This window comes from Procambarus clarkii, chromosome 61 (genome assembly GCF_040958095.1).
Source record: "Procambarus clarkii isolate CNS0578487 chromosome 61, FALCON_Pclarkii_2.0, whole genome shotgun sequence".
Lineage (NCBI taxonomy): Eukaryota > Metazoa > Arthropoda > Malacostraca > Decapoda > Cambaridae > Procambarus > Procambarus clarkii.
In genome coordinates this window covers 12,880,544-12,907,111 of record NC_091210.1, presented here as the reverse complement: position 1 = coordinate 12,907,111, position 26,568 = coordinate 12,880,544, and the positions used below count along the sequence as shown (strand labels likewise).

General features: G+C 42.1%; 2 protein-coding genes across 5 annotated transcripts; both read right to left on the bottom strand.

The window, feature by feature from the left end:
* Positions 1 to 1,356: 1,356 nt before the first annotated feature.
* On the bottom strand, positions 1,357 to 4,671 carry LOC123774403 (centromere protein V). Of its 3 annotated transcripts, none has more exons than XM_045768654.2 (4): positions 4,516 to 4,671; positions 3,211 to 3,324; positions 2,219 to 2,403; positions 1,357 to 1,590 (listed from the first exon to the last, which is right to left on the bottom strand). In XM_045768654.2, exons 2-4 carry the CDS (start codon positions 3,306 to 3,308, stop codon positions 1,460 to 1,462), a joined length of 414 nt encoding a protein of 137 aa, XP_045624610.1. In that variant the 5' UTR covers positions 3,309 to 3,324; positions 4,516 to 4,671; the 3' UTR covers positions 1,357 to 1,459. The 3 variants fall into 3 exon arrangements, with proteins under 3 accessions (XP_045624610.1, XP_045624611.1, XP_069163918.1); XM_045768655.1 differs by lacking the exon at positions 4,516 to 4,671 and adding an exon at positions 4,496 to 4,514; XM_069307817.1 differs by lacking the exons at positions 3,211 to 3,324; positions 4,516 to 4,671 and adding an exon at positions 2,776 to 3,153.
* Positions 4,672 to 7,811: 3,140 nt separating this feature from the next.
* Positions 7,812 to 18,886, bottom strand: LOC123774402 (centromere protein V). Of its 2 annotated transcripts, none has more exons than XM_045768651.2 (4): positions 18,457 to 18,886; positions 11,503 to 11,615; positions 10,096 to 10,280; positions 7,812 to 8,558 (listed from the first exon to the last, which is right to left on the bottom strand). In XM_045768651.2, the coding sequence occupies exons 1-4, from the start codon at positions 18,457 to 18,459 to the stop codon at positions 8,254 to 8,256; spliced, it is 606 nt and encodes a 201-aa protein (XP_045624607.1). In that variant the 5' UTR covers positions 18,460 to 18,886; the 3' UTR covers positions 7,812 to 8,253. The 2 variants fall into 2 exon arrangements, with proteins under 2 accessions (XP_045624607.1, XP_045624609.1); XM_045768653.2 differs by lacking the exon at positions 18,457 to 18,886 and adding an exon at positions 11,831 to 11,957.
* Positions 18,887 to 26,568: the final 7,682 nt, after the last annotated feature.

Below are 26,568 nucleotides of genomic sequence, written 5' to 3'. Positions count from 1 at the left end.
AATGCAAATAGTAAAAATATCACAAACACAGTGTCAAAGCATCATATGACAGGAGTACTGGGAGACAGCCCAAGAGTAGCTCTCATCCTGTAACTACACTTCTAGGTAATTACACACGGGTCAATGTGCATATTAGACAATGACAAGACACATAACCCATAAATTTCCTCTTGAGAACTTGAATAAACTGTTACCTGCATGAATAGCGTCGTCTTCTTCATGGAACGAGCAGTCTGCCTTAAACTGCAGTGTTCTGAGACCCAATGGCACATCAGCGTTCATTTGGCAAGGCTTTTGGGGCGAGTTTTCAGTTGTTACAAGGGCGACGAGTGGTCCAGATGTGTTGTAGAGTTAGACCTGTTGTTGGTATTAAGGGCAGCGACTGGGGTCAGCCGTATTAGCCAAGAGTTAGACTTAATAGGCTTGACAGCGAGGGCTGGGCGGTGTGTTTACGGCGTCAGCTGATCGCTTCTGCTTTTGTAGTCAGCGTTTCGTTTTCTATGTTTGGAGATTTTGTCATATTTTGCCCAAATTGATATCCAGCTTCAAAACTATGTTGGATATTTAAAATATTATGCTTGAGTGCTAGTTTTGAGGATTGCACACACATTTTTTGAAGTTTCAAGTAGTGTAGACTGCAATGTGAAAGCCACTATTCCTTCCCGCCGTCCCATCTCAAATCCTTATCCTGACCCCTTCCCAATGCTATATAGTCATAGTGGCTTGGCGCTTTACCTTGATAGATCCCTCCTTCCCGAGACTTATAATATGTCCAGGGGGTTCCAGTTCTCTGGACAGGTCTAATGTAGCCTAGTGTTTTCTTTGGCCTGGGTTCTAAGCTCATTGAGGCTACCACAATAGCTTACTGATCAACCAGCAAATATATTTAGCCCAGGATTTGTTGTTGATTCACTACTTGGAACAAAGAGTTCCAAAGTAGCACGGGCTATGGTGAGCCCGTGGGCGATGAGTTACAATAACGTGGGTGAAGTATGTTGACCAAACCACACACTAGAAGGTGAAGGGACGACGACGTTTCGGTCCGTCCTAGACCATTGTGACACAATTGACTTGAGAATGGTCCAAGACGGACCGACACGTCGTCGTCCCTTCACCTTCTAGTGAGGTTGGTTGCAACGGTCTGGTCAACATCAACTAACTTCGTGGTGTTGGATGCAAATTGTTCATATTGAAGTTGAAGATCCAACAACACCTTTTTCAACTGTTAATATATTGATTCTGTGAAGGAGCGTTCAGCTCAGATAAAATGTTGATGCTAGGATAGTTATGATAGGCTAATTGACTGAACAATTTGAACAATTGAGGAGGATCTCTCATGAGAATATAATAAGAATATAAGGTGTGTCAATATTTAATAACATATACAAATAAATCTTGAGAATAATAATAAAAAGCAGACACAATCAATAGGGAAAAACTCAACATAAGACAACTGCGTTTATTCCTTAATTTTGGAATAGTTGGCTATATGAATATTTTTCTTCATGTGCTCTTCCCAGCTCCTTCCATCAAACGTTTCATATCTGATGCTCTTCACAGTGCCTTCATCTAGGCAATGGGGCGCAATACCTACAGGAGAAAGCGGGAAAACCTTCAGAATCTTAGTAAACTCATTTACGCCATTTACATTTATGTTGAATAGGACAATATTTAATTCAAATTGATATGTTACGTAAAATCTTAGAAAATCGTAGGCAAACATCCCAAGATCGCAAGCCGATCGTAACAACTGAAATTGCTTAACTGAAAGAATATTGCGTTCCAATTTCGGGCTATCTATGTGTCCAATTTCCGAGCTGTGAGGTACTTACCCAGCCCGTCCTCCAAACAAAGACCCAAAAGTGATTCCATGCACCCGCCAGACCCGCTGTTTATAAATGAAAAACGGTTTACACACGACTCACAACTGATTTCGTTGGAACACTTCCGGAACAAGTGCTTCACTGACGAATTTTGGTCGAACCACAACGCTGTAAATGCTTCACCCACGTACTACAAATACAAATAATCGCCAACAGAACCTAAACACCTAACCTAACCTATGCCTATATATGCACAATATGCTAATATATTATAACATTAATTTATATGTGAGAAAATTCCCATTTTGAATGAACAGCATGTAAACATTGATGAATGCGTCTGTGGGGTCGACCACTGGATGTAATGAACTTAGGTCGAGGACGGGTTGACTTACCATAGCCGTCCGGGTTGGACCTGGGGACGTAGAAGGACTGGACGCCGCAGGTGGAGCAGAAGGTGTGCTTGGCGGTGTGGGTGTTGAAGGTGTAGGTGGTGAGAGAGTCGTGCCCCTGCAGCAGCTTGAAGCAGCTGGAGGGAACGATGAAGTGCTTGTTCTGCTTCTTGACGCAGATGCTGCAGCTGTTGAAGGAAAACATTAGGTCAGCTGGTGTCAGCAGCTGATGGCCAAGGTCGTGCTAGGTCAGCTGGTGCTAAGAACTGATGGCCAGGATCACGCTAGGTTATTCTACTATGTAATATTCATTGGTGAATAATTTCTCGGTAGCATTAGGCTATCATCCGTTGTGAAAGTTACCCCTTGTGGCCTCTCGTTATCTCACCATAGTATAGCATATATATGTATGCCAAGCAATATATTTCCAAGTGCATCCTAGTACATGAATGATTATAATGTAATGCCCTAGCAATTCCTTAAAGGAACTTCTTAACAAGAAGGGAATACGAAATTACTTTGCTAGAACAGCTGATGTACTAAAGTGCCCTTATCCTTACCTTCCAGAGGACCCAAAACAGGACAGAACGTCAATTTCGCCAGCCGCTTCCATTTTGTAACGAGGATTTTTGGCTTTTAGGTAAAGTGTATGTCAAAATGCGACGCTCTATTAGGAGGACGGGTTGGTCCTTGACTCGTCTTTCCCCTCACATAGCTTCGATGTCGCCACTGGTCCTTCATTGAGGCTCCTCCACAGGGAAATTCTTGTCTAGCCTCGTCCCATCGCTCTAATTCTCGTCTAGCCTGGCCCCATCCCTCTAATTCTGGTCTAGCCTCGCCCCATCGCTCTAATTCTCGGCGGCGTTCACGCGGTCGGGGGACCACCACCACCGGGATCAACACAACACACAACACACTACACTCCACACTACTTGTATAAACACATCAGTCAAAACACAGTTACACACACATACTGGTGAAGTGGGAGGTCACACCTGCAATCCATGACGGTGAGGCGCTCTGGTGCCATTACCTCGAACCTAACAGCTCCACAGTGGCACCCGCCCTGGTGAGACACAGTGCCACTCTCCATCCTCGCCTGGGTGGACCTGTAAGACCAGGTTGGGTGCCATCAGTGCCATCAGCTTATATATGATCCGGAACTCGCCTTATGAGCACTGGTCTGGTTAGTAAATTACTATTTGAGTCATTAAGGTTCTCTTGTGGCAGTGAGGTCATTCAGTGCCATCTATGACAGTGAAATAATCCTGTGGAAGATGTAGAGGTTAAGCTGGAAGCATATGCCACTGCCACATCTGGACGAATGACAGCCTCTTACTGCTGAAGGTATATATATTTTTTTTTTACAGATTTCCTAATATGAATATAATTGAATTCTCACAAAAAATTAGGATTTTTATCATAAACAATAAACTTAATAAGAATTATATCGTCTTAGGCGTTTACTTCAACATTAAACCTTGTCATATAGCCTAAAGTTGACAATTTTGTTAACTGCATGAACTCCTGCATGCTAATTCCCACACCCTAACCTTCAAGCGAACCAGACTAACATAACAGCCCATCTCACCTCTGTCATAATCACTGACACAGCAACTGACCACTATCCCACCTTCTTCACAACAAACAGAAAAAAAACATCATCGGATATCAAGAAATTAACAGTCAGACTACGCAACAAAAAAGCAATATGCCTCCTCATAGATGCATCTGGGAACCGGAATTCAATAATACACATGATATAAATATATTAACTGATATCTTCCTCACCAAAACTCTAATCCTATAGAACACACACATACAACAAGCAAGTAATTACTAAAACACTGAACAACCCTTGGCTCATAATAAGCATATTTAAGCCAATTATCAAGAAAAAACATAGGACTGGCCTAGTTACCAAAAAAGTAATAAAAAAATACTCACCACCACTTACCAATATAAGAAAAAGAACTAACCTGTCCAGTTTGAAAATAAATGTAAGCAAGCAAAGGGAAACATGAAAAGCACATAGAAAACCACGGTAAATATCCTAGGATCTAAACAATATTCACATAAACAGTTTAAACTCTCCAAAGATGGTAAAACACTGCCCAAGGATTGAGAGAGAGAGAGAGAGAGAGAGAGAGAGAGAGAGAGAGAGAGAGAGAGAGAGAGAGAGAGAGAGAGAGAGAGAGAGAGAGAGAGAGAGAGAGAGAGAGAGAGAGAGAGAGAGAATGACCTCTGTGTGTGTCAGAGGTCATATATTCCTCTACCCACCTGTGTTTAAAAAAACTTACAACTAAAAGAAGAAGAAGAACGTATACTCATCCTCTTCAAAGGTCTGTGTGACCGTGACTGAGCTCGGCTCAACACAACTCACTGGCCTTGGCGGGGTTGCCATACGTCGCCTCACACAACCCCGACCTCTCTACACATTATATATAATTATTTCATAATTCCTTTTGTTGGGGACAGGAAGCATGTATACATATATATATATATATATGCTTCCCCCAAGGTCAAGTTACTGACCTTCCACAGGATACAGGCTAAGAGATACAGGTGGCATTGTCTTTATATTTTTTCAAGAGATACATTAACTTATTTTTAATTTAATATTTCTTGTCTCGTTCGGCGCTGGTAACTTTGAGTCCACAAGGCTGCTGACATCAGGGTCAGCTGCCCCCAGCACTGCTGACACCATAGTCAGCTGCCCCCAGCACTGTTGACACCATGGTCAGTTGCTCCAAGCACTGTTGACACCAGGGTCAGCTGCCCCCAGCACTGTTGACACCAGGGTCAGTTGCTCCAAGCACTGTTGACACCAGGGTCAGCTGCCCCCAGCACTGTTGACACCAGGGTCAGCTGCCCCCAGCACTGTTGACACCAGGGTCAGCTGCCCCCAGCACTGTTGACACCAGGGTCAGTTGCTCCCAGCACTGTTGACATCAGGGTCAGCTGCTCCCAGCACTGTTGACATCAGGGTCAGCTGCCCCCAGCACTGTTGACACCAGGGTCAGCTGCCCCCAGCACTGTTGACACCAGGGTCAGCTGCCCCCAGCACTGTTGACATCAAAGTCAGCTGCCCCCAGCACTGCTGACACCAGGGTCAGCTGCCCCCAGCACTGCTGACACCAGGGTCAGCTCTACTAGAGGGAGTGTGTGTACTCAGCAGCTGACATCGATGATCTGACAGTCACTGGAAAGCGACGTCAATCAGCATCCCGGAGCATTGATCTTTGTGTCAGCCTGTCAGCTGTGCCCAGCTGACATATATATATATATATATATATATATATATATATATATATATATATATATATATATATATATATATATATATATATATATATATATATATATATATATATATATAGAAAGAGACAGTATATATAATGATGCGTCACTGGTGGTAGGATGTCAGGGGGGAGGGATGATGAGGATAATGAAAGATGTATCCTCTGAGAGCCAGGGAATCCGGATTGCATTTTTTTTTACACGAACGTAAACATATCCGGTTAAATAAGGAATTTCTCACGTGTTTTGTGTGTGTGTGTGTGTACTCACCTAATGTGTGTGTGTGTGTGTATGTGTATGTGTATGTGTGTGTGTGTGTGTGTGTGTGTGTGTACTCACCTATTTGTGCTTGCGAGGGTTGAGCTCTGGCTCTTTGGTCCCGCCTCTCAACTGTCAATCAACTGGTGTACAGGTTCTACTTATGTGTGGCTCTCTTGATATGCGAAGATATCAAGCCACACGAGAGGATATCAAGCCACACGAGAGGATATCAGGCCACACGAGAGGATATCAAGCCACACGAGAGGATATCAAGCCACACGAGAGGATATCAAGCCACACGAGAGGATATCAAGCCACACGAGAGGATATCAAGCCCCACGAGAGGATATCAAGCAACACAAAAAAACATCAAATACATAAAGTTAAGCCATACGTGAAGGAGAGTCGCCGTTCATCCTGTAGGAAGAAACGTGACCTCCAAGCAACGCTTCCTACAGCAACAGAGGAAGTCTTTTTAATCCTAGGAAGCTCAAGGCCTTCAATAGAGAAAATGCTACAGTTTTACCTCAAGGGGAACTTTTTTTAGCTTAACCTTGACTCTTGTAGAGAAAATAAAAGTTATATATATATATATATATATATATATATATATATATATATATATATATATATATATATATATATATATATATATATATATATGTATATATATATATATATATACATACCATTGACGCTATTTCATAGTTTTCCGGGTAATTCAAGATGTAGGTCACTATACTCTCTCTTATTTTTGTGTCGGGGGACAGGCAGCCAGCGTATATTTATACATGTTAGGTTTATATCGAGGTTCCCCCCCTCCCAAGGTCGAATTACAGGAGCATTTGGTGATAGGAAACGCGCCCAACCACTTCTGTCCCACCCATTATGTGCCTCTGTAACCCTTTCCACTACCGCCCACAAGATAGGTATGAGGTGCATAATAAATAATGTTCCTCCCTGGGATTCGAACCCGGAATTCTTGATTGTGAGTCGAGAATTCGACTCGAATTTAGAAGCATATATAAAAAGACTCGAAGCTGCGGTATATTACTGTCAAGTGCTACATGGAAGATACGTCCAGCAGTCAGTCAGGTTAAGTACCAGTGGACCTGACTAGTGACTGGATGGGTCTTATGAAGCCAACCCCCCCCCCCTCCTCCCCTCTCATGGTGAGAGGACGGGGAGAAGTGAGGCACAAGTTACCTATCCTTGAGAGGCTACACCCGAAGGATAGTGGACAGAGCTCGGGATTCGTAGTCCTGTTGACCGGGGATCGATCCCCGGCGATGGTGGAAACAAATGACCAGTTTCTTGCACCTTGATGCCCATGTTCACTTAGGAGTAAATAGGTACCTGGGAGTTAGACAGCTGCTACGGGCTGCTTCCTCTGTGTGTGTGAGAGAGGCGGGCCCAAAGAGCCAGAGCTCAACCCCCGCAAGCACAACTAGGTGAATACACACTATAACACCTCAGACGGTATGTAATTATGTGTTCGTAGTGGAGTCACACACCTCTACGTGTACAACACTAAGGTAATGTGGGTCAGACAGGTTGGGTTAGGTTAGGGTTGGATAGGGTTGGGTTAGGTTAGGGTTGGATAGGGTTGGGTTAGGTTAGGGTTGGGTTAGGGTTAATGATTGGCGAGTGTTGTACATTCTGCTATGGCGGTATGTTCACTCACAAGATGAGTGGCGCTGCCCAATAAACTCGCCCCTCGGGGCAAAATTTAAAAATTTAAAGTAGTGATGACGTGGAATGGTGAACATTTGTCTCGGGTATTAGACCCTACTCCCGAGGACTCATTTGGTCAGCTCACGAGTTCTCTGCTATTTTTTATATTTACAAAATTATATTTATTTTGTTTGTAATATTTTGGGGGACCCAGTTGCTACCCAGCAACTGTAGCAACTGGGTCAGTTGCTACCCAGACGTTGTCGGAGATGCATGCTCGCCCCCAGAGCTCTGTCAGCCTTCGACCAACCGATATCTCATGAGCTTATAACTTCACTAAAGGAGGAATCAAACACACAGATGTGCCGTTACATTGCTTTATGATATAATAATTATCTACATAAATGTATTTGGTTGCAGGGATGACTTTTAATGTTGGTAGTAGTCTGGGCCCAGATTCACGAAGCAGTTACGGCAAGCACTTACGAACGTGTGTACATCTTTCCTCAATCTTTGACGGCTTTGGTTACATTTATTAAACAGTTTACAAGCATGAAAGCTTCCCAATCAACTGTTGTTATTGTTATAAACAGCCTCCTGGTGCTTCGGAGTTCATTTACTGTTTAATAATTGTAAACAAAGCTGCCAAAGATTGAGAAAAGATGTACGGGTTCGTAAGTGCTTGCGTGGTCTCGTGTGGTTGGTGCTCCTGTGTCACATTACCTGGGGACTTGTTGGGGTGTTCTTCACCTTCTTCCTTTGGGGCTGACTTCATTTCTTTCTTTCTTGGGTCTTCCATCACCTTATTTCTTGGAACTTCTATCACCTCCTTCCTTTTTGTTGGGTTTTCCGTCACCTTCTTTCTTGGGACTTTTATCGCCTTCTTTTTTGGGACTTTTATCGCCTTCTTTCTTGGGACTTTTATCGCCTTCTTTCTTGGGACTTTTATCACCTTCCTTCCTGGGACTTTTATCACCTTCCTTCTTGGGACTTCTATCACCTGCTTTCTTAGGACTTCCTTCACGTTCGTCCTTCAAGCTCTTGCCATCAAACTTCTCATACTTGACCTTCCTGACGGTGCCAGAGTCAAGACAGTGCGGCACTATACCTGAAGCAGACCATACAAGAGCCCTTGTTACACTCAACTCAGAAATGACCATGAACGCAGTCTTTGTGTATATAAATCCTTCTCTTACACAAGAGTATTTATTAATAGCTTGAATGTACCCGAATTTACCAGAGGGCCACAATCTCTTTGGTGGCCTCGATGGATGGGGGGATAAGATGCCAGCGGCTTGTCATAGGTCTCCTCATTTGTCATAATGGATATTATATTTGTATAATGCAATAATTTCATGTATAATGCAGTAATATCTTGTATAATGCAATTATATATTATATAATGCAACAGACTTCTTATCCTATCAGAAACCTTCAGTAACTTAATATTATATTCAATCTATCATATTATCTTTTTACAGTCATTGATGATTCTAAATTGACATTTATAATGACTTTAAACACAATTATTGTTAATATTAGCTATCTTCATCAAGAGTTCTGGAGGCTGACATAGTACTTGGAAGATTGGCTGTTAAGTTCTGTTACTAAGATCTAAGTACCTAGACCAGATTCACGAAGCAGTTACGCAAGCACTTACGAACGTGTACATCTTTCCTCAATCTTTGACGGCTTTATTTACATGTATTAAACAGTTTACAAGCATGAAAAACTTGCCAATCAACTGTTGTTATTGTTATAAACAGCCTCCTGGTACTTCAGAGCTCATTAACTATTTAATAATTGTAAACAAAGTCGCCAAAGATTGAGAAATGATGCACAGAGGCCTGATTCACAAAGCAGTTTCGCAAGCGCTTGCGAATCTGTAAATCTTTTCGCAATATATAGATATAGCGAGCTGTGAGGGACTTACCATAGCCGTCCGGGTTGGACCTGGGGATGTAGCGAGCTGTGAAGGACTTACCATAGCCGTCCGGGTTGGACCTGGGGATGTAATGAGCTGTGAGAGACTTACCATAGCCGTCCGGGTTGGACCTGGGGATGTAATGAGCTGTGAAGGACTTACCATAGCCGTCCGGGTTGGACCTGGGGATATAGCGAGCTGTGAAGGACTCACCATAGCCGTCCGAGTTGGACCTGGGATATAGCGAGCTGTGAGGGACTTACCATAGCCGTCCGGGTTGGACCTGGGGATGTAATGAGCTGTGAAGGACTTACCATAGCCGTCCAGGTTGGACCTGGGGATGTAGCGAGCTGTGAAGGACTTACCATAGCCGTCCGGGTTGGACCTGGGGATGTAATGAGCTGTGAAGGACTTACCATAGCCGTCCGGGTTGGACCTGGGGATGTAGCGAGCTGTGAGAGACTTACCATAGCCGTCCGGGTTGGACCTGGGGATGTAATGAGCTGTGAAGGACTTACCATAGCCGTCTGGGTTGGACCTGGGGATGTAATGAGCTGTGAAGGACTTACCATAGCCGTCCGGGTTGGACCTGGGATATAGCGAGCTGTGAAGGACTCACCATAGCCGTCCGGGTTGGACCTGGGGATGTAATGAGCTGTGAAGGACTCACCATAGCCGTCCGGGTTGGACCTGGGGATATAGTAAGCTGTGAGGGACTTACCATAGCCGTCCGGGTTGGACCTGGGGATATAGAAGGACTGGACGCCGCAGGTGGAGCAGAAGGTGTGCTTGGCGGTGTGGGTGTTGAAGGTGTAGGTGGTGAGAGAGTCGTGCCCCTGCAGCAGCTTGAAGCAGCTGGATGGAACGATGAAGTGCTTGTTCTGCTTCTTGACGCAGATGCTGCAGCTGTTGGAGGAAAACATTGGGTCAGCTGGTGCTAGGAACTGGTGGCCAGGGTCACGCTAGGTCAGCTGGTGCTAGGAACTAGCGACCCGGGTCGTGCTGGGTCAGCTGGTACTAGGAACTAGTGACCCGGGTCGTGCTAGGTCGTTAAGTGCCACCAACTGCAGGCCAGGCGCATGCTAAATTATAAAAAGGAATAGTTGATGGAAGGAGAGCAGGACCACAATAGAAAGGGTTGTGGAAAGTGGTAATGGAAAGGGGGTACTGGACGGATGTAGTGAATGGTAGGGGGAGGGGGAATGAGCATGGGGAAAGCGCCAAGCCATTACGACTATATTGCACTTAGATGGGATCAGTATTTGGGATGGGACGGGGGAAAGGAATGGTGCCCAAACGCTTGGACGGTCGGGGGATTGAAAGCCGATCTGCATATGAAGCGAGACCATCACACTACCGCCCAGCCCAAGTGGTTGGTCAGCAAAAGGGGGAATTACGGAAGGAAGAAGGACAGTAGAAGGGGGAGGGGGGAAATGAGGAGAATGAATAGCATTGGATACCAGTAGAAAGGTCCGTCTGTGACGTCAAACAGGGAACAATGACGCCTAAACCCCCCCACCCTCACCCCGCTAACAACAGAGGGATGAACAACCCAGCGGGTTTTCTTCCTATTGGGGAGTGTTATACATACTACTACGGCGGTGTGTCCACTCACGGGATGATTGGCGCTGACCAATAAACTCACCCCTCGGGGCAACATTTAAATTTAAACATTTAACACAGAGGAAACAGTTGAGAGGCGGGACCAAAGAGCCAAAGCTCAACCCCCGCAAGCACAACTAGCTGATTACACACTGACCCGCTTTCATAACCACAAAATACAATACACATTTCCAAGTCTCACAATAAACAAAAGACAGTCACATGTCTGACATTTAACAAAAGAGAAGCGGGCGTAAGAAAGGGGGGGGGGGGGTAGGGTCAGAAAGGTGACAATTGACAAGCCGTCGGCTTCCTGCCCCCCCCTTCCGGGAGACCTGTAGATACATGCTAGCTCACACCCACTACAACTACAGCGTTGTAGCAACTGTATTGGTATCTTTCTAGATGTATTTTTTTGTCTCGATAAACGTACTTAAACTGTATTAGAAATATTGTGTTTGACGGAGTAAACTCATTGTGGTTTACATTGTGTTGATACTATGGTAAACTGGGTGAGTATACGTACTTGCAGTCCCTGACTGTAGGGGTATGAGGGCCCAAGACCTGGAACCTTACGGCGCCACAGTGGCAGCCGCCCTCATGGCGTACCGTCGTGCTCTCTCGTACCGTCACGTGCACCTGTAACGGTACACACACCATTAACACTGTGCAGGTGTGGCTGGGGTGTACACATGTGGCTGGGGTGTACACATGTGGCTGGGGTGAACAGGTGTACACCCACAGACAAAAGTTATTGTTTACAGTTCGATCTGTGAGACATATTGCCATAACAAATAACAGAATTAAGAGAAAATGGGTCAATTTGTGGTATAACTAACACAAACTAATTATACCATGATGATCTAGATGTTATCACGGGCCTCGGCGTCCCATATAAACAGATTCAGGCGCTGACCTGCATCAAAATCACACACTTCCGAACACACACATACTTCCGAACATTACAGCTCCGAACACATAGATCATGTAACACAGAAATAATTTCACTTTGATTTAAAATGCTTGTCTATAAGGCATATCTTTGTGACAGTAATTCCTCAATAATTTCAAGTATCCCGCTGGGGATATTCCTGCTTTCTCTTTTGTTATAATGGCGAGTGGTTCAGTCTCCACCAATGACACTTGTTCGATTCCTCCAGCTCGAATGCTTCTTTCTGAACCGTGGCTCTTTGTTTCCTGTCTTTTAGATACTCTCTTACCCAGTTGAGTGTCTTACCAGTTATGCAGTCCGTCCTCCAAAGACCCAAAGTCCATTCCATGCACCCGCCAACCCCCCTGTTTATAGATGAAAAACGGTTTACACACGACTCATAAGTGATGGCGTTCGAACACTTCCGGAACAAGTGCTTCACTGACGACTTGTGTTCGAACCACAACGCTGTGAATGCTTCACCCACGTACTACAAATACAAATAATCGCCAACAGAACCTAAACACCTAACCTAACCTATGCCTATATATGCATAATATGCTAATATATTATAATACTAATTTATATTTGAGAAAATTCCCGTTTTGAATGAATAGTAAAAATGTATGAATGCGTCTGTGGACCCGACCGCTGGTTGGAATGGACTTGAGTCGAGGACGGGTTGGTTATACCAGCTTGGTCTGTCACCTTGTGTGCCGGGCCTCTCACACCAGAGACATTAGCAAATGATTTTTGACAGTCTAGAAAAATATGTGGGTGATGGTGGTATGGGAGTAGGAAATGGGTCGGGGGGGGGGGGGGGGAGAGGGGGAGGGGGTTGTAGGGGTGGGGTGAGAGGTGAGAGAGGGGGTGAGGGTAATGACAATTGAAGAAAATATATTGCATGTTTAGGCTGGGAAAGTGAAGGTTAACAGAGGGGGGGAGGGGGGGGTTGATGAGCCGTGGTATACTCACCTAGATGTGCATATAGGGTCGAGCGTTAGCTCTTGGGTCCACTACCCCGCACAAGATGGGTATGGGGTCCACTACCACCACCCACGGGATGGGTATGGGGTCCACCACCACCACCCACAAGATGGCTATGGGGTCCACTACCACCACCCACGGGATGGGTATGGGGTCCACCACCACCACCCACAAGATGGCTATGGGGTCCACTACCACCACCCACGGGATGGGTATGGGGTCCACCACCACCACCCACAAGATGGCTATGGGGGTCCACTACCACCACCCACGGGATGGGTATGGGGTCCACTACCACCACCCACGGGATGGGTATGGGGTCCACCACCACCACCCACAAGATGGGTATGGGGTCCACCACCACCACCCACAAGATGGCTATGGGGTCCACCACCACCCACAAGATGGGTATGGGGTCCACCACCACCCACAAGATGGGTATGGGGTCCACCACCACCCACGGGATGAATGCATAATTAATACATAAACCAGGCAAATCACCCGTGCTTGCAATCTCCAGCACAGTCAAGTAAACTTGTCTAAGCTTTCTCTTAAAGCTGAGACGCCGAGCTTTTCAACAAGCGCGGCTGCATCGCCTGTTTCTTAGTGTTGTAGGTAGCGAATCTTAAACAACAACACACACACATTACAAGAAACAAAACAATGCTACACTGAAGTAACCTGGGGCCAGATTCACAAAAGCACTTATGCAAGCACTTACGAACCTGTACATCTTTCCTCAATATTTGACGGCTTTGGTTACATTTATTAAACAGTTTACAAGCATGAAAACTTGTCAATCAACTGTTGTTATTGTTATAAACAGCCTCCTGGTGCTTCGGAGCTCATTAACTGTTTAATAATTGGAAACAAAGGTGCCAAAGATTGAGAAAAGATGGGCAGGTTCGTAAGTGCTTGCGTAACTGCTTTCGTGAATCTAGCCCCAGGACTAAGCCTCAGGGAGGAGACTCTACTGTAAATATATAGCTCTTGAAACATTCTCTGTAACTAGGTGACATTATAATTATAAGGTGTGAAGGGTAGATGAAATTGTTAATGTGATTATCTCCGATGAGGTCTGATAAAAACCTTTTGTTCCCTCTGTAATGCTTTTTGCGCTACCGCTCACAGGATGAGTATGGGGTGCACAATAAACTAGCCGTCTCCGGCGGCAATAACAACAGCTGTCCGTTATGTATTTGTATCAGAAACCAGCCACTGGAAGGGCTGGGCGTCCTTCCCGCGAAGGGCTGGACGCTCCAGAATTTAAATTTTTAAATTTTGCCCCGAGGGGCGAGTTTATTGGGCAGCGCCACTCAGAAGTCCCCACAAGCCTAGCACGGGTAGGGCGAGAGGACGCAAGTGGACGCTGGAAACACAATTGAATAGAAGAAACACAAGGAAATTGAAATTGAAATAAGTTTATTGAGGTAAACTACACACAAAGGGATGAGGTAGCTCAAGCTATTCTCACCCCATTCAGTACATCGTGTTAATACATACATATACACACATCACAAACAATAAACATATTACCGAACATTCTGAGAGATAAACATACATTTCCTCCTGAAATACAAGGAAATACTTGTATTTCTACTAAATACATCCTGTACGGGTGGTCAACAAGTAGAAATGCGCAGAGAAGTTGTGGAAGCCTCTTCCATCCGCAACTTTAAGGCCAGATTCGACAAAGAATTCAAACGTCAGAGTAGCTAAACTATAAGGCAACAGATCTAGCAAGGTTAGTAGGCGGGGCATAAAACACCAGACCTCACTTCCTGGTAGTCATAATAGGTAGTTAGTGTTAGGTAAGCACTCCCACCATCACCTTGGAGAGGAAGAACCACAACTCCCAAGAATATGAAAGAGAAAACACCGTCCAATGATAAACTTTTTCTTGGACAAAGTTGGCTGATACGAGTAATGTTGTCGTGAGATACGGACTTGGTCGTGAAGAATAGTTTCTCCTCACCCAGTCACCTTCACCTCTACCACCATCACAGCCGCTGTTGCCACCACTGGCATCACTACCACTATCATGGTCACCACCATTACAACCACAACCATCAGCAACACTACAACCCACATCAACACCTTCATCACCACCAACACATACTCGTCACTATTGGTCACTGGAGGAATGTAAACAAGTGGGGTCCCCCAAGGCTCAGGCCTGAAACCACAACTGTTTTTATGTGAGTGACTTCCCAGAGGGACTGAGCTCGTACACGTCAATGCTTGCAGACGACATAAAAGTGATGCCCCTGGAAAGCCGAAACTGTCTCTATTTTCCGCTTGTTACAACTTGTAATAAAGTTGTTACATCTTGGCTTAACGTGTTTATGACGTATTAGAACGTTGTTACAACTTGCTATATTGGTTGTTATAACTGGTTAGGTGTTAAAACTTGTTCGAACTTTGTACCAACGTCGTAGTTTCGGTGTGTGTTTGGCGGGTGTAAAATGTAGAAACAGAGGAAGACTCCAGAACGTTACAGGAACAAGACCTTGACAAATATCAAAATGGCTAACAAATGGTTCCTGGAGTTCGATTTCAACAAGTGTAAGGTGACGAAGAAAGGAAAATGATAAGGTAGACCATAAGGAAAAGGTAACTATATATATACACCTCAAGGAAAAGGAAAATACAGGAGTCGGAGAGAGAAAGGGATTTTGGAGTGGATGTAATTCCGACACTTTCTGCAGTGACAAGCATAAACAGGGTCACATCAGCAGCATATGGGACGCTGACAAATATCAAAATGTCGTTTAGAACCCTAAATCAGGGTTCCTTCAAGGCATCCTTCACAACCTATGTTAGACCAATACTGGAATATGCAGCACCAGCGTGAAATCCCCCCCACCATGTGAAGTATAAAGGCAAACGCAGGTTTGCCTTTATACTTCTTCTAGTAGGGTTAAGGTACGAGGCTACCCGGGAGGATAGAAGAAACAGTGGGGATATGTTCACAGCATACAAAATACTGAGGAGACTAGACAAGATGACACCTAAGCCAGCATCACCACTACCATAAAAACCTTTGAATTTTAATTTGCTAATAATACTGAACACAACACAAAGTATATAATACAACCTCTCTAAAGGCCACACTATCAATTATGTTTTGCAATACAGGTGAAACATTTACTAAAGCGGCACAAAGGGAATTCAACACTATCATCCTCATAATTCATCACTATCACCATCAACTACACGTGAATGCTCTCCATCCGGTCAATTCAAAGAGTAACATCCGGCTTCCTGTTGGTGATGTGTTGAACGCTGAGCTGTAGTGTGGCCGTACGGGCTCGCCGTAGCCTGTGCTACGCGAAACTTTTAGTTCCGTGTAGCTAAAACAACAACATATGGTGTGTCTGTCTGTCAAAACCTCATTTGACAATTTAAAGTTTACTTGAGAATATTTACTCGAATTGTCTATCGAACATTGATGGCCTTTAGTAAAATAATGTGAATCCTTTATTTATGTTTTTCAAAATGAAGACTAATGGCTTTTGCGATTAAATTAATGTTTCAGCACAATAGACGTTAAGCTAACTGGCTGATAGTTCGTAGTGATCTGTCACCCTTCTACCCTAACCTCTCCTACCCTAACCTAACGTATCCTAGTCTAACCTAAATCACGAAACCAAGAGATCAAATTTTGCTTTGTATATGGTGCGTCCGAAGTGTGTGAAGATCAGTGACCATGCTGGAACAGGCCTTAGATCCTGCTGTCTGTCATGGTTCACACCAAGGAAGGCACGAACCAGCAACATTTATGTACGAAAATAGATCTCTAACCCTGTCTATGTAAAACTAACGAGAATGTGTGAATGTTGTCTGGCATTTGAAAACACTTTAGTCACCTTGTAAGTGCTTTCGAACTCAACATTGTCCAACAGATCTCTAAAGCTGTTCATGAAAGACAAAAGAAAATGCATGTAATTCACTTTTCATTTCAATGAAGGTCATTCATTGACCTTACCCAGAATGCAACCAAGAACTAGACAATGTGATGTTATAGTGGCCAGAATACGTCTGGGATATAGACATATCTGGAAGCTTTCTCAGAACACAAATGTCGAAATACAGCTTGTGTCAACTTTGTGAAAGAGAAAACATGCATTCCCTTAAACATAATATTATAGAATGTCCCATATTGACTGACTTTCGCCCTCCTGTACTGAGGTATACTGAACGCTGTAAATACTATATGAATATTTGAAAATTTGATAATATATTGGACTTGGACTTGATAATATAATAACACTTGATAATATATATTGGGCTACATATACAGGATATGTAGAAGCTGGTCAGAATTGCATTTCACATTTGTAAATGCACATTAAAGACACTATGTAAAAAGACACCTCGAACACTGTTCATGTAGGACAGACGTAAATCTGTGTATTTATGTTTGTAGGTTAGCTTAGCATTTTAAAAGCACTACAATCACCGTCAATAGTTAATTGTTCAATAAACCACTGAGCTATATGTTTAACAGATCTCTAACCCTGTCCATGAAGGACAAGAAAATGAATATATTCTGTTTAGCATTATAAATGTGTGGCCACGTCTGTGTTAGAAAATAATAATAATAATAATAATAATAATAAAATCCCACACAAAGCTGACTAGCTCCTGAGTACCTATTTACTGCTAGGTGAACAGAGGCATTAGGTGATAGGAACCGTTCATCGTATAAATATATGGCACGTCTGGGGTAGAAAATAAAATAAAAACACGAAGGGCAGCCATTACCAGACGCAGCCAACAGCATAAACAAAAGTTTCCTGTTGTGACCGCCTTGACCAAGGCTGACACCTTGCCAAAACTCCTCTTCAAATATACTTAAACCTCTCCTAATCCTAGCAAATATGTTTTGCATATATTGATCACAAATCCTGAAATGAACGTTGGAATATAGGATCAGGCTCTTCCTGTGAATTGCTCATTTTTTTGTCGTTATAAGAATTGTTTATTTACTAGCTCTTCATGAGGCTATATGATACTAGTTCTCATGAGGCTATATGATACTAGCTCCTCCTGAGCCTATATACTAACTCCTCATGAGCCTATATACTAACTCCTCATGAGCCTATATACTAGCTCCTCATGTAGCTATGTGACACTACCTCCTCATGAGGATATATGATACCAGCTCCTCATAAGGCTATAAGATACTAGATCAAATCAATCTAATGTCATTGTGCATATTACTTTGCAGTTAATCACTGTAAAAACAGAAATATTAACTGCAATTAATTACATTTACTAAGTTGACCACTAAATAATCATCCTAACAGCCAGAATAATAACCCAGAGGTGTTATTAACAATAATATTTAGTACTTAAAGTAATTAATAGGTGTTATCAAGGCATCATTCCAGGAGGTCATTTGGTGCACTGAGCCCATGTGTTGGGGTACGCGGCTTGGGCTTTAATATACTTCCTAAGTATATACTTAGGAAGTATAATATACTTCCTAAGTATATATGCTTTAATATACTTCCTAAGTATATTAAACTCTTAAATTGCCTTTCCTGGCTGACTTACCATCTTGCTGGAAGATTGTGTGTGGGAGCTGGTCTGATATTGCCTGTTCTCAACTGTTGTCCTGTGGCTCGACTGTGCAAGTGGAGTCTGTTGGTAGGTCTTGTGTCTGGTGCGTCTGGTAGCTGGTGCGTCTGTAGCTGGTGCGTCTGGTGGCTGGTGCGTCTTTAGCTGGTGCGTCTGGTGGCTGTTGTGTCTGGTGCGTCTTTAGCTGGTGCGTCTGGTGGCTGGTGGCTGTTGTGTCTGGTGCGTCTTTAGCTGGTGCGTCTGGTGTCTAGTGCGTCTGGAGGCTGGTGACTGGTGCCGGGGAAGATGAATACGACGCTGGAAGCAGGAGTGTTGGGAGCGGCCAGAGACGTCCACTGGCGGAGGAGCAGCAGCAGCACAGAGGTGCGAGCACGGCAACGGACACAGCCACAACTAAATGCTGCATGATTTGACGCCACGTATATATGCATTCTCTACCTCCCCCACCACCTCCCTCACCCCCCATCTTCAACTTCCTGTTTACCCCCACCTGACAAATCCCTCCAACTCATCTGCTCATCTTCTCATGATCATCTTGTATCTTATTTTCCTTCTTGCTACACTCTCTCCCTCCCTACATGCCTTACCTCTTCACATCATCCGTTCTAATGCAATTATCCGCGGTTATATATTAGGCTTCGAAATATTATAGACGAGTTCCAGGCTGTATTGCTGCAGGTTTCAATGTCCTGGATGTAATGTTCCAGTCTAAAATGTCCAGATATTAATGTTTCATCCAGCAATGTCTAGGCAGTAATGTTTTAATTTGAAACATCCATGTAGCGATAACTCGGCTTCCTGAAGCATTCCAGGAAGGAATGCTTCAGTTTAGAGTTGGAAATGCTCTAGGTTTGCTCTAGACGATCAGCCGCTGATCCAGACTGAATTCCGAATTGGTGGAGTTCTCTTGTTCCAGAGCTTTTAGAGATTTGTTCCAGACTGGTTCCAGAGCTTTTTGAGATCTCATGCTCCAGACTGGCTCCAGACCTGATGGAGATATCTTGCTCCAGACCTGATGGAGATACCTTACTCCGGACCTGATGGAGATATCTTGCTCCAGACTGGCTCCAGACCTGATGGAGATATCTTGCTCCAGAGCTGATGGATAATCCTTTCATCTGGTGCACCAATCACTTCGTGTTGAAGGTACCCACAATATCTGCTCATACATTCGTTATCAGTGTAACGTACAATTCGGTAACAGCGTTAACAAAGCGTAAGTCGCTTTGGATAGAAACATCATGCAAAGGAAGACAATAGAAGGCTGCATTTCTATGCAACAATAACAGATGGAGTTCCCCAGTGCTCAGGTGGATCCCAAAGTGTTGCGTCATGGGATCATGCCCCCCTGAAGGAGGGGCAATGGAGACGACCTTCTCGACCCCGCCTATTACAGTTCTTGACAGTTTGGTCATTTATTGGGTTCAGGAACTGAACCCGACAGTTCATTTAGCTAAACCAGTAATAATATAAGAACATAAGAACAAGGTAACTGCAGAAGGCCTATTGGCCCATACGAGGCAGCTCCTATCTATAACCACCCAATCCCACTCATATACATGTCCAACCCGCGCTTGAAACAATCGAGGGACCCCACCTCCACTACGTTTCGTGGTAATTGGTTCCACAAATCAACAACCCTGTTATATTGTGAAGCTAAAGTCGCTTTGTAATAATATTTACATGTAAATATTATTATTAAACCAGTAATAAGTCAGTCACACAGTTACTAATCTTGCTCCACACCCAGCCAACTGGGCGGCAGCTTTACAGTCATGTGCAGGCTGCATCTACATGACTAGACAAACTCTGGATACCTGGCTAAGATTCCTGCAACCCGTCTTAATCAACAAACGTCAAAGGCTTGTTAATCCTGAAACCGGTCCTCAGGCCAGGCTCGTTAGAGGGGGCGGCTGTCACTCAAGACGCAATAAGCAGTGTATGCGTGTTCGCTGGAGAGTGTTCGCTGCTGTTCTCGTCTTTTAGAGGGTTGAAATAGCCTAAGCTACTCTATCCCTTTGAGATGTATTTTATTATCTCAATAAACGTACTTGAACTTGAACTCGTCTTCCAAGACAATAAAATGACCAAAAATGAGGGAATAGAAGTTGATAATAAGTTAAGAATATGAATAAATAGATGGCCCATTATCATATAATTAGCGCATGTCTTCAAATAATGTGTAAGCTAGGTTCTTTTAATTTGTCCTTATACAATTTAATGAATAAAAAGGCTTTCCTGCATTAACATCTTTATATTATATTAATCCCATCAACATACCTACATTAAAATCAGTGTACAATTCCGGTTTCGGCTCCACCACCGCCTCACTTGTTCCAACATTCTACCACTCTGCAAAAGTGGACTTTCTAATTTTTTATCGGCAGTTTTATTTCCTTAGTTACTGAGCGACTTTCTTTAGCTTGTATGATGCCAATAAACTATTCCTACATTTACAGTTGTTCCCTCTTGTGAAGCCTTAAACAAAATTGTTCTTGTAAGGGCGCTGAAATTCAGTCGTCCCAAGCCTCGGGCAGGCTGTTGACTGTTGACTGTGACAATACCCAATCTCACCCCATAATAACGATACCGATGTAATACCGAGTTACCTCGGTATTACTTTAACGTATATATATATATATATATATATATATATATATATATATATATATATATATATGTATATATATATATATATATATATATATATATATATATATATATATATATATATATATATATATATATATATATATATATATGTGTGTGTGTGTGTGTGTTGCAACCGCCCCGGCAGCACCCAGTCTTTAATTTGGCACCTTTGTGGGACCTTGGTATAAGCCTAACATGTATATATACACTGGCTGCCTGTCCCCCTACACAATGATTTATTATTACCTATTATTTTATCATTTAACTTAAATATTAAATAAAATAATTTATTTAATTATTATAGTAAGTACTTAATAATTTAATAATAAGTAGTAAGTGCATAAAAATGATTAAAAAGTACATAAAAATGACTAAAAAGTACAGTTTAGTCATAGGAGATTCCTAGATTGGAATTCACTACCAAATTTCAATATATCCAAGTATTTTTAGTGTGAAATGCTGTTATTATATGCATAAATTGTTGTTTTAATAATATTACGCTTAACCACTTGGGCTGGACGGTAGAGCGATTTCCTACAGGTCCGCGTTCAATCCCTGACCGCCCAAGAGGTTTGGCACCATTCGTTTCCCCTGTTCCATCCCAAATCCTTATCCTGATCCCTTCCGAGTGCTATATAGTCGTAATGGCTTGGCGCTTTCACTTGACTGTTCCACCCCCCCCCCTGAATAATAGTACTAGAACAGTATTTACGGGCTATTCATGCCCGTGCCACCTCTTGGGTGGCTTAATCTTCATCAATCGAGAGCAGTACGTCCTAACCAGACGTTATATGATGATATCCTGAACAGTTGATAAATAAAAGTAATTGCATAACTCCAGTTATCTAATACTTATCATAAATGGTTTAAAACCTTATCATAAGCCAAGGGATTTGTAGATCAGTGTTTAAAGGGAATTCGGAAGTAATAATGATACAGCTGATGCCATCTGTCGGCAGACGAGAACACTATCAACTGGCTGGTCAACAGTGGCCATAAGATACAGCTTACGCCATCTGTTGACATCAAATTACACTTATAACAAATTACCCCACAAAATACAACTAGCGCCATCTCTTTTTTTTCCAACGCACTATAAATAGCCAAACAGCAACCCATAAGGCGGGTTGTTGTGCTCGGGTAGGAGGTTCCAAGCTCCGCCCACAGATGGTATGGAGTGCATAATAAATGGCATATCATTGGTAGAGACTCTTTGTTGACATTCACACAACAGCCAATCACAGGAAGGGAGCAGCTAAAGGCTCCATCCATTTAATAAATCATCTTTATTCAGCACACTATCCTTGCTTATGACATTCTGCTTCAACTTTAATCTACCTTAAAAGTGAAATGTTAAGTATTTAAAGGTATTAATATAGTGATAATTAAATACTGCAGGATGTAACGAGTGTTACAGAAACATGGGCTGGCTACCTGACTTGTGACGTCATCAGTGGGAGTTGCCTCACGCAAATAATAACGGCGATACAATGCCTCCGCCCAGCTCTTATTGGTCTACATTATTCAGTTAGATGGAAATTTCTGTCTTGTATAAAACAGAAATTGTTGTTCTTTTGTACAACAGCAAGGTTATTGAGCAAATAAAGGACGTATTTCTTATTTTGCATTTTATTCATATAGGCGTTGGCATTCCCCGCAACAGCCAATCACAGGAAGGGATTTGTTGGACGCTCTGCCTTCAACAAAATTTATTCCTAATGAACTCTAACAATAAATTCGTTTAATAAACGAATATTTAGGGTCAAGCTACAGATGAACATTATAGGATAACTATGTTTTAGCTTGCAACTTCGTTAGACAGAATCCCTGGTCTTAATTTTAAAAATATAGAACTAGAAAGCGTATTTTATTGCTAACTTTTCGAGTAATAAATCCCAGTCTCATATTTGCAAACATTTATGCATCGATATTTTGGCTTAAGTTCTAATCATAATCCCTTTTGCAATCTCAACACCATCTGGCTCGTATCTTGTAATTATCTTCGTTACTTAGCCTCAAAACCTCACATTTGTCTTACATATCCTCAACAGTAGATAAAAAAAAGTAATTGCAGAATTCTAGTTACCTAATACCAGCATGGTATAAAACCTTATTATAAGCTACCAGACGTATAGATCAGTGTTTAAAGTAATAATAATACATTATTATTAATGTAATAGTATTATTAAAATAATAATAATAACGCTGATGCCATCTGTCGGCAGATAAGAACACTATCAACTGGCAGGTCAATAGTAGCCATAAGATACAGCTTACGCCATCTGTTGACATCAAATTACACTTATAACAAATTACCCCACAAAATACAACTAGCGCCATCTCTTTTTTTTCCAACGCACTATAAATAGCCAAACAGCAACCCATAAGGCTGGTTGTTGTGCTCGGGTAGGAGGTTCCAAGCTCCGCCCACAGATGGTATGGAGTGCATAATAAATGGCATATCATTGGTAGATATTCTTTGTTGACATTCACACAACAGCCAATCACAGGAAGGGAGCAGCTAAAGGCTCCATCCATTTAATAAATCATCTTTATTCAGCACACTATCCTTGCTTATGACATTCTGCTTCAACTTTAATCTACCTTAAAAGTGAAATGTTAAGTATTTAAAGGTATTAATATAGTGATAATTAAATACTGCAGGATGTAACGAGTGTTACAGAAACATGGGCTGGCTAACTGACTTGTGACGTCATCAGTGGGAGTTGCCTCACGCAAATAATATCGGCGATACAATGCCTCCGCCCAGCTCTTATTGGTCTACATTATTCAGTTAGATGGAAATTTCTGTCTTGTATAAAACAGAAATTGTAGTTCTTTTGTACAACAGCAAGGTTATTGAGCAAAAGGACGTATTTCTTATTTTGCATTTTATTCATATAGGCGTTGGCATTCCCCGCAACAGCCAATCACAGGAAGGTATTTGTTGGAAACTCTGCCTTCAACACAGTGATTCCTAATGAACTCTAACAATAAATTCGTTTAATAAACGAGTATTTAGGGTCAAGCTACAGATGAACATTATAGTATTAATATTGTGATAATTAAATACTGCAGGATATAACAGATGTTATATAAAGATGGGCTGGCGACCTAGCTTGTGACGTCATTATTGGGAGTTGCCTTGACACAAATAATGATACGCTGCTCTGCCCTCTTATTCGAGTAAATTATTCAGTTAGATGGAGATTTCTGTCAGGTGCAAAACAGAAACTGTTGTTCTTTTTCACAACAACCTTGTTGTTGTGCACAAGGACCTATTTCTTAGTTTAAATTTTATTCATAAAAGAGTGTTGGTATTCCCCGCAACAGCCAATCACAGGAAGGTATTTCTGGAAGCTCCGCCTCCTTATGGACTCAGCACATCGCTCTAGCTCATGGCTCTGTTTCATCTCTTGTATATACAAACTATGACTTTTTTCGATTACTGTTATAATTAATAATAGGAGATATAAAAGTTTTTACACAAAATGGCTAAATTCTGCCATTAAATGGACTTTGTCTGGTATACATACACCAATTTATTACCATTCATCCATTATTAATTTCAAATGTAATGCATACTGTCTAGTTTTTTCCTCTTGCCATTACTTGGTGCAATATTTGAAACTTGTCTATTTATTTATCGATCTATCTATTATCTTGTATTTATATTTACAAGTTTTTGTGCTTGGAAGAAAACTCTGCATTGAATTGGGACTAATTTATTAAATAATATTATTTAGTATTAATTAATATTTACAATTATTTATAGCTTAGTTACTTTCATGTAACTCGCAATCGTACATTCTTCCCGATGATTGACTGACACATTTGTCAATCACACTTCACAAATGTGTGAAGTGTGAATTTAATCCTTAAGTAAACAATAATCATAGTCTTAGTTAATTATGGGTTAAATGAGTCACAGAAGTTAACTAAGCTATGTATACTAAGGCTACTACCAGAAGTGGAATGGTTGCTAAGTGAATGCCAGAGGGAGGAGTCGTATTAAATAAACTCATCATATAACAGGTCAAATAGTGAAGTAGGCAAGGCCAATAAGAATGAGAGGTTGGTCTAGATCAGTTGTGAACGCCAGCCAGCGCACAAGTACATGAGCGCCCAAAATACTTTATTTATTTATTTATATATATATATACAAGAAGGTACAATGGGTTTATAAGAGTACATAGCATTGATGTTTATACATTCTTGTAAAACCACTAACACGCGTAGCGTTTCGGGCAGAAAAATACAACTTTAACTTTACTTATACTTTTTACGTCAACTTTACTTTTACACAATAGACATGTGTAGATAGGCGTGTGTTTTTATTAATTAATATTACATGTTAGGCATTTACCCTTAATACAAATTATTATATATAAGTATAACTATCATACAATAAATGTAATAATAGCCTAAGCTACTCTATCCCTTTGAGATGTATTTTTTCTTGTCTCAATAAACATACTTGAACTTGAATAGGAGTCTACTCAAAAACTGGCCACAGTCAAGTGATTCATTGATTGCTAAAGATTAAGCCACCTAAAGGGTGGCACGGGCATGAATAGCCCGTAAATACAGTCAAGTATTTTGTGCGTTCGACCATGTTTGTGGTCCTTCAGATGTAAGGCGTTAACACTTGCTGGCGTCGTTCTTATGAAGCCCGGAATATGTCCATCACAGCACTCAACTTCATTTGATAACCATATGCCTGTTAAGTAGAAGATTTTAATTTGTTTATAGCATTATATTGTGGTTTTAGAATTGAACAATGATATATATGTATACGAAATGTACTAGTTTTGGGAACGCGGGGCTCTCAAAAGTAGCCCAATTCGCTATTTGTAACCCAATCTGCCTACCTAACTTGTGACGTCATCAGTGGGATTGCCAGACACTACCCTCATGGTAACATCGATGATACGATACTCTGCCCCCTTATTGAACTACATTATTCAATTAGTTGGAAATTTCTGCCAGGTACAAAACAAAGATGTTGTTGTGCAAAAAGGCGTATTTCTTAGTTTGCATTTCATTCGTAGAAAGAGTGTTGACATTCCCTTCAACAGCCAATCACAGGACGGTATTTGCTAAAAGCTCCGACTCCTATTGACGTCATCAGGAGCATTTAGCCCACCGATCTAGCTCATGACTTTCTGTTTCATCTCGTATATCCAAAATAGTATTTTTTTTCGATTACTATGATAATTACAGATATGAAATATAAAATTTATTATACAAGATGGCTAAATTTTGCCATTAAAAAGCGCTCATAGTGAATTTGTAATAGAGTTTTATGTGAGGGATGTTATGCCATTAGACCTGTCAAAGGTCCAGGGTGACTACAACCTAGAATACATTTACGGTAATAATGTCAAGACCCACAATCCTGGGTAGCCCTCCACGACCCATCATCAACCAGATCCC

Bases quoted from the DNA above. Each gene is read 5' to 3' on its own strand.
- LOC123774403 (XM_045768654.2), bottom strand. From the start codon at position 3,308: ATGGAGAGTGGCACTGTGTCTCACCAGGGCGGGTGCCACTGTGGAGCT. The intron at 2,404-3,210 runs GTGTGACCTCCC...TTCCTTCAACAG, and splicing joins CTCACCGTCATGGATTGCAG to CTGCAGCATCTGCGTCAAGA. The intron at 1,591-2,218 runs GTAAGTCAACCC...TTTCTCCTGTAG, and splicing joins GTCCAACCCGGACGGCTATG to GTATTGCGCCCCATTGCCTA.
- LOC123774402 (XM_045768651.2), bottom strand. The intron at 10,281-11,502 runs GTACGTATACTC...TTCCTCCAACAG, and splicing joins CCTACAGTCAGGGACTGCAA to CTGCAGCATCTGCGTCAAGA. The intron at 8,559-10,095 runs GTAAGTCCCTCA...GGTCTGCTTCAG, and splicing joins GTCCAACCCGGACGGCTATG to GTATAGTGCCGCACTGTCTT.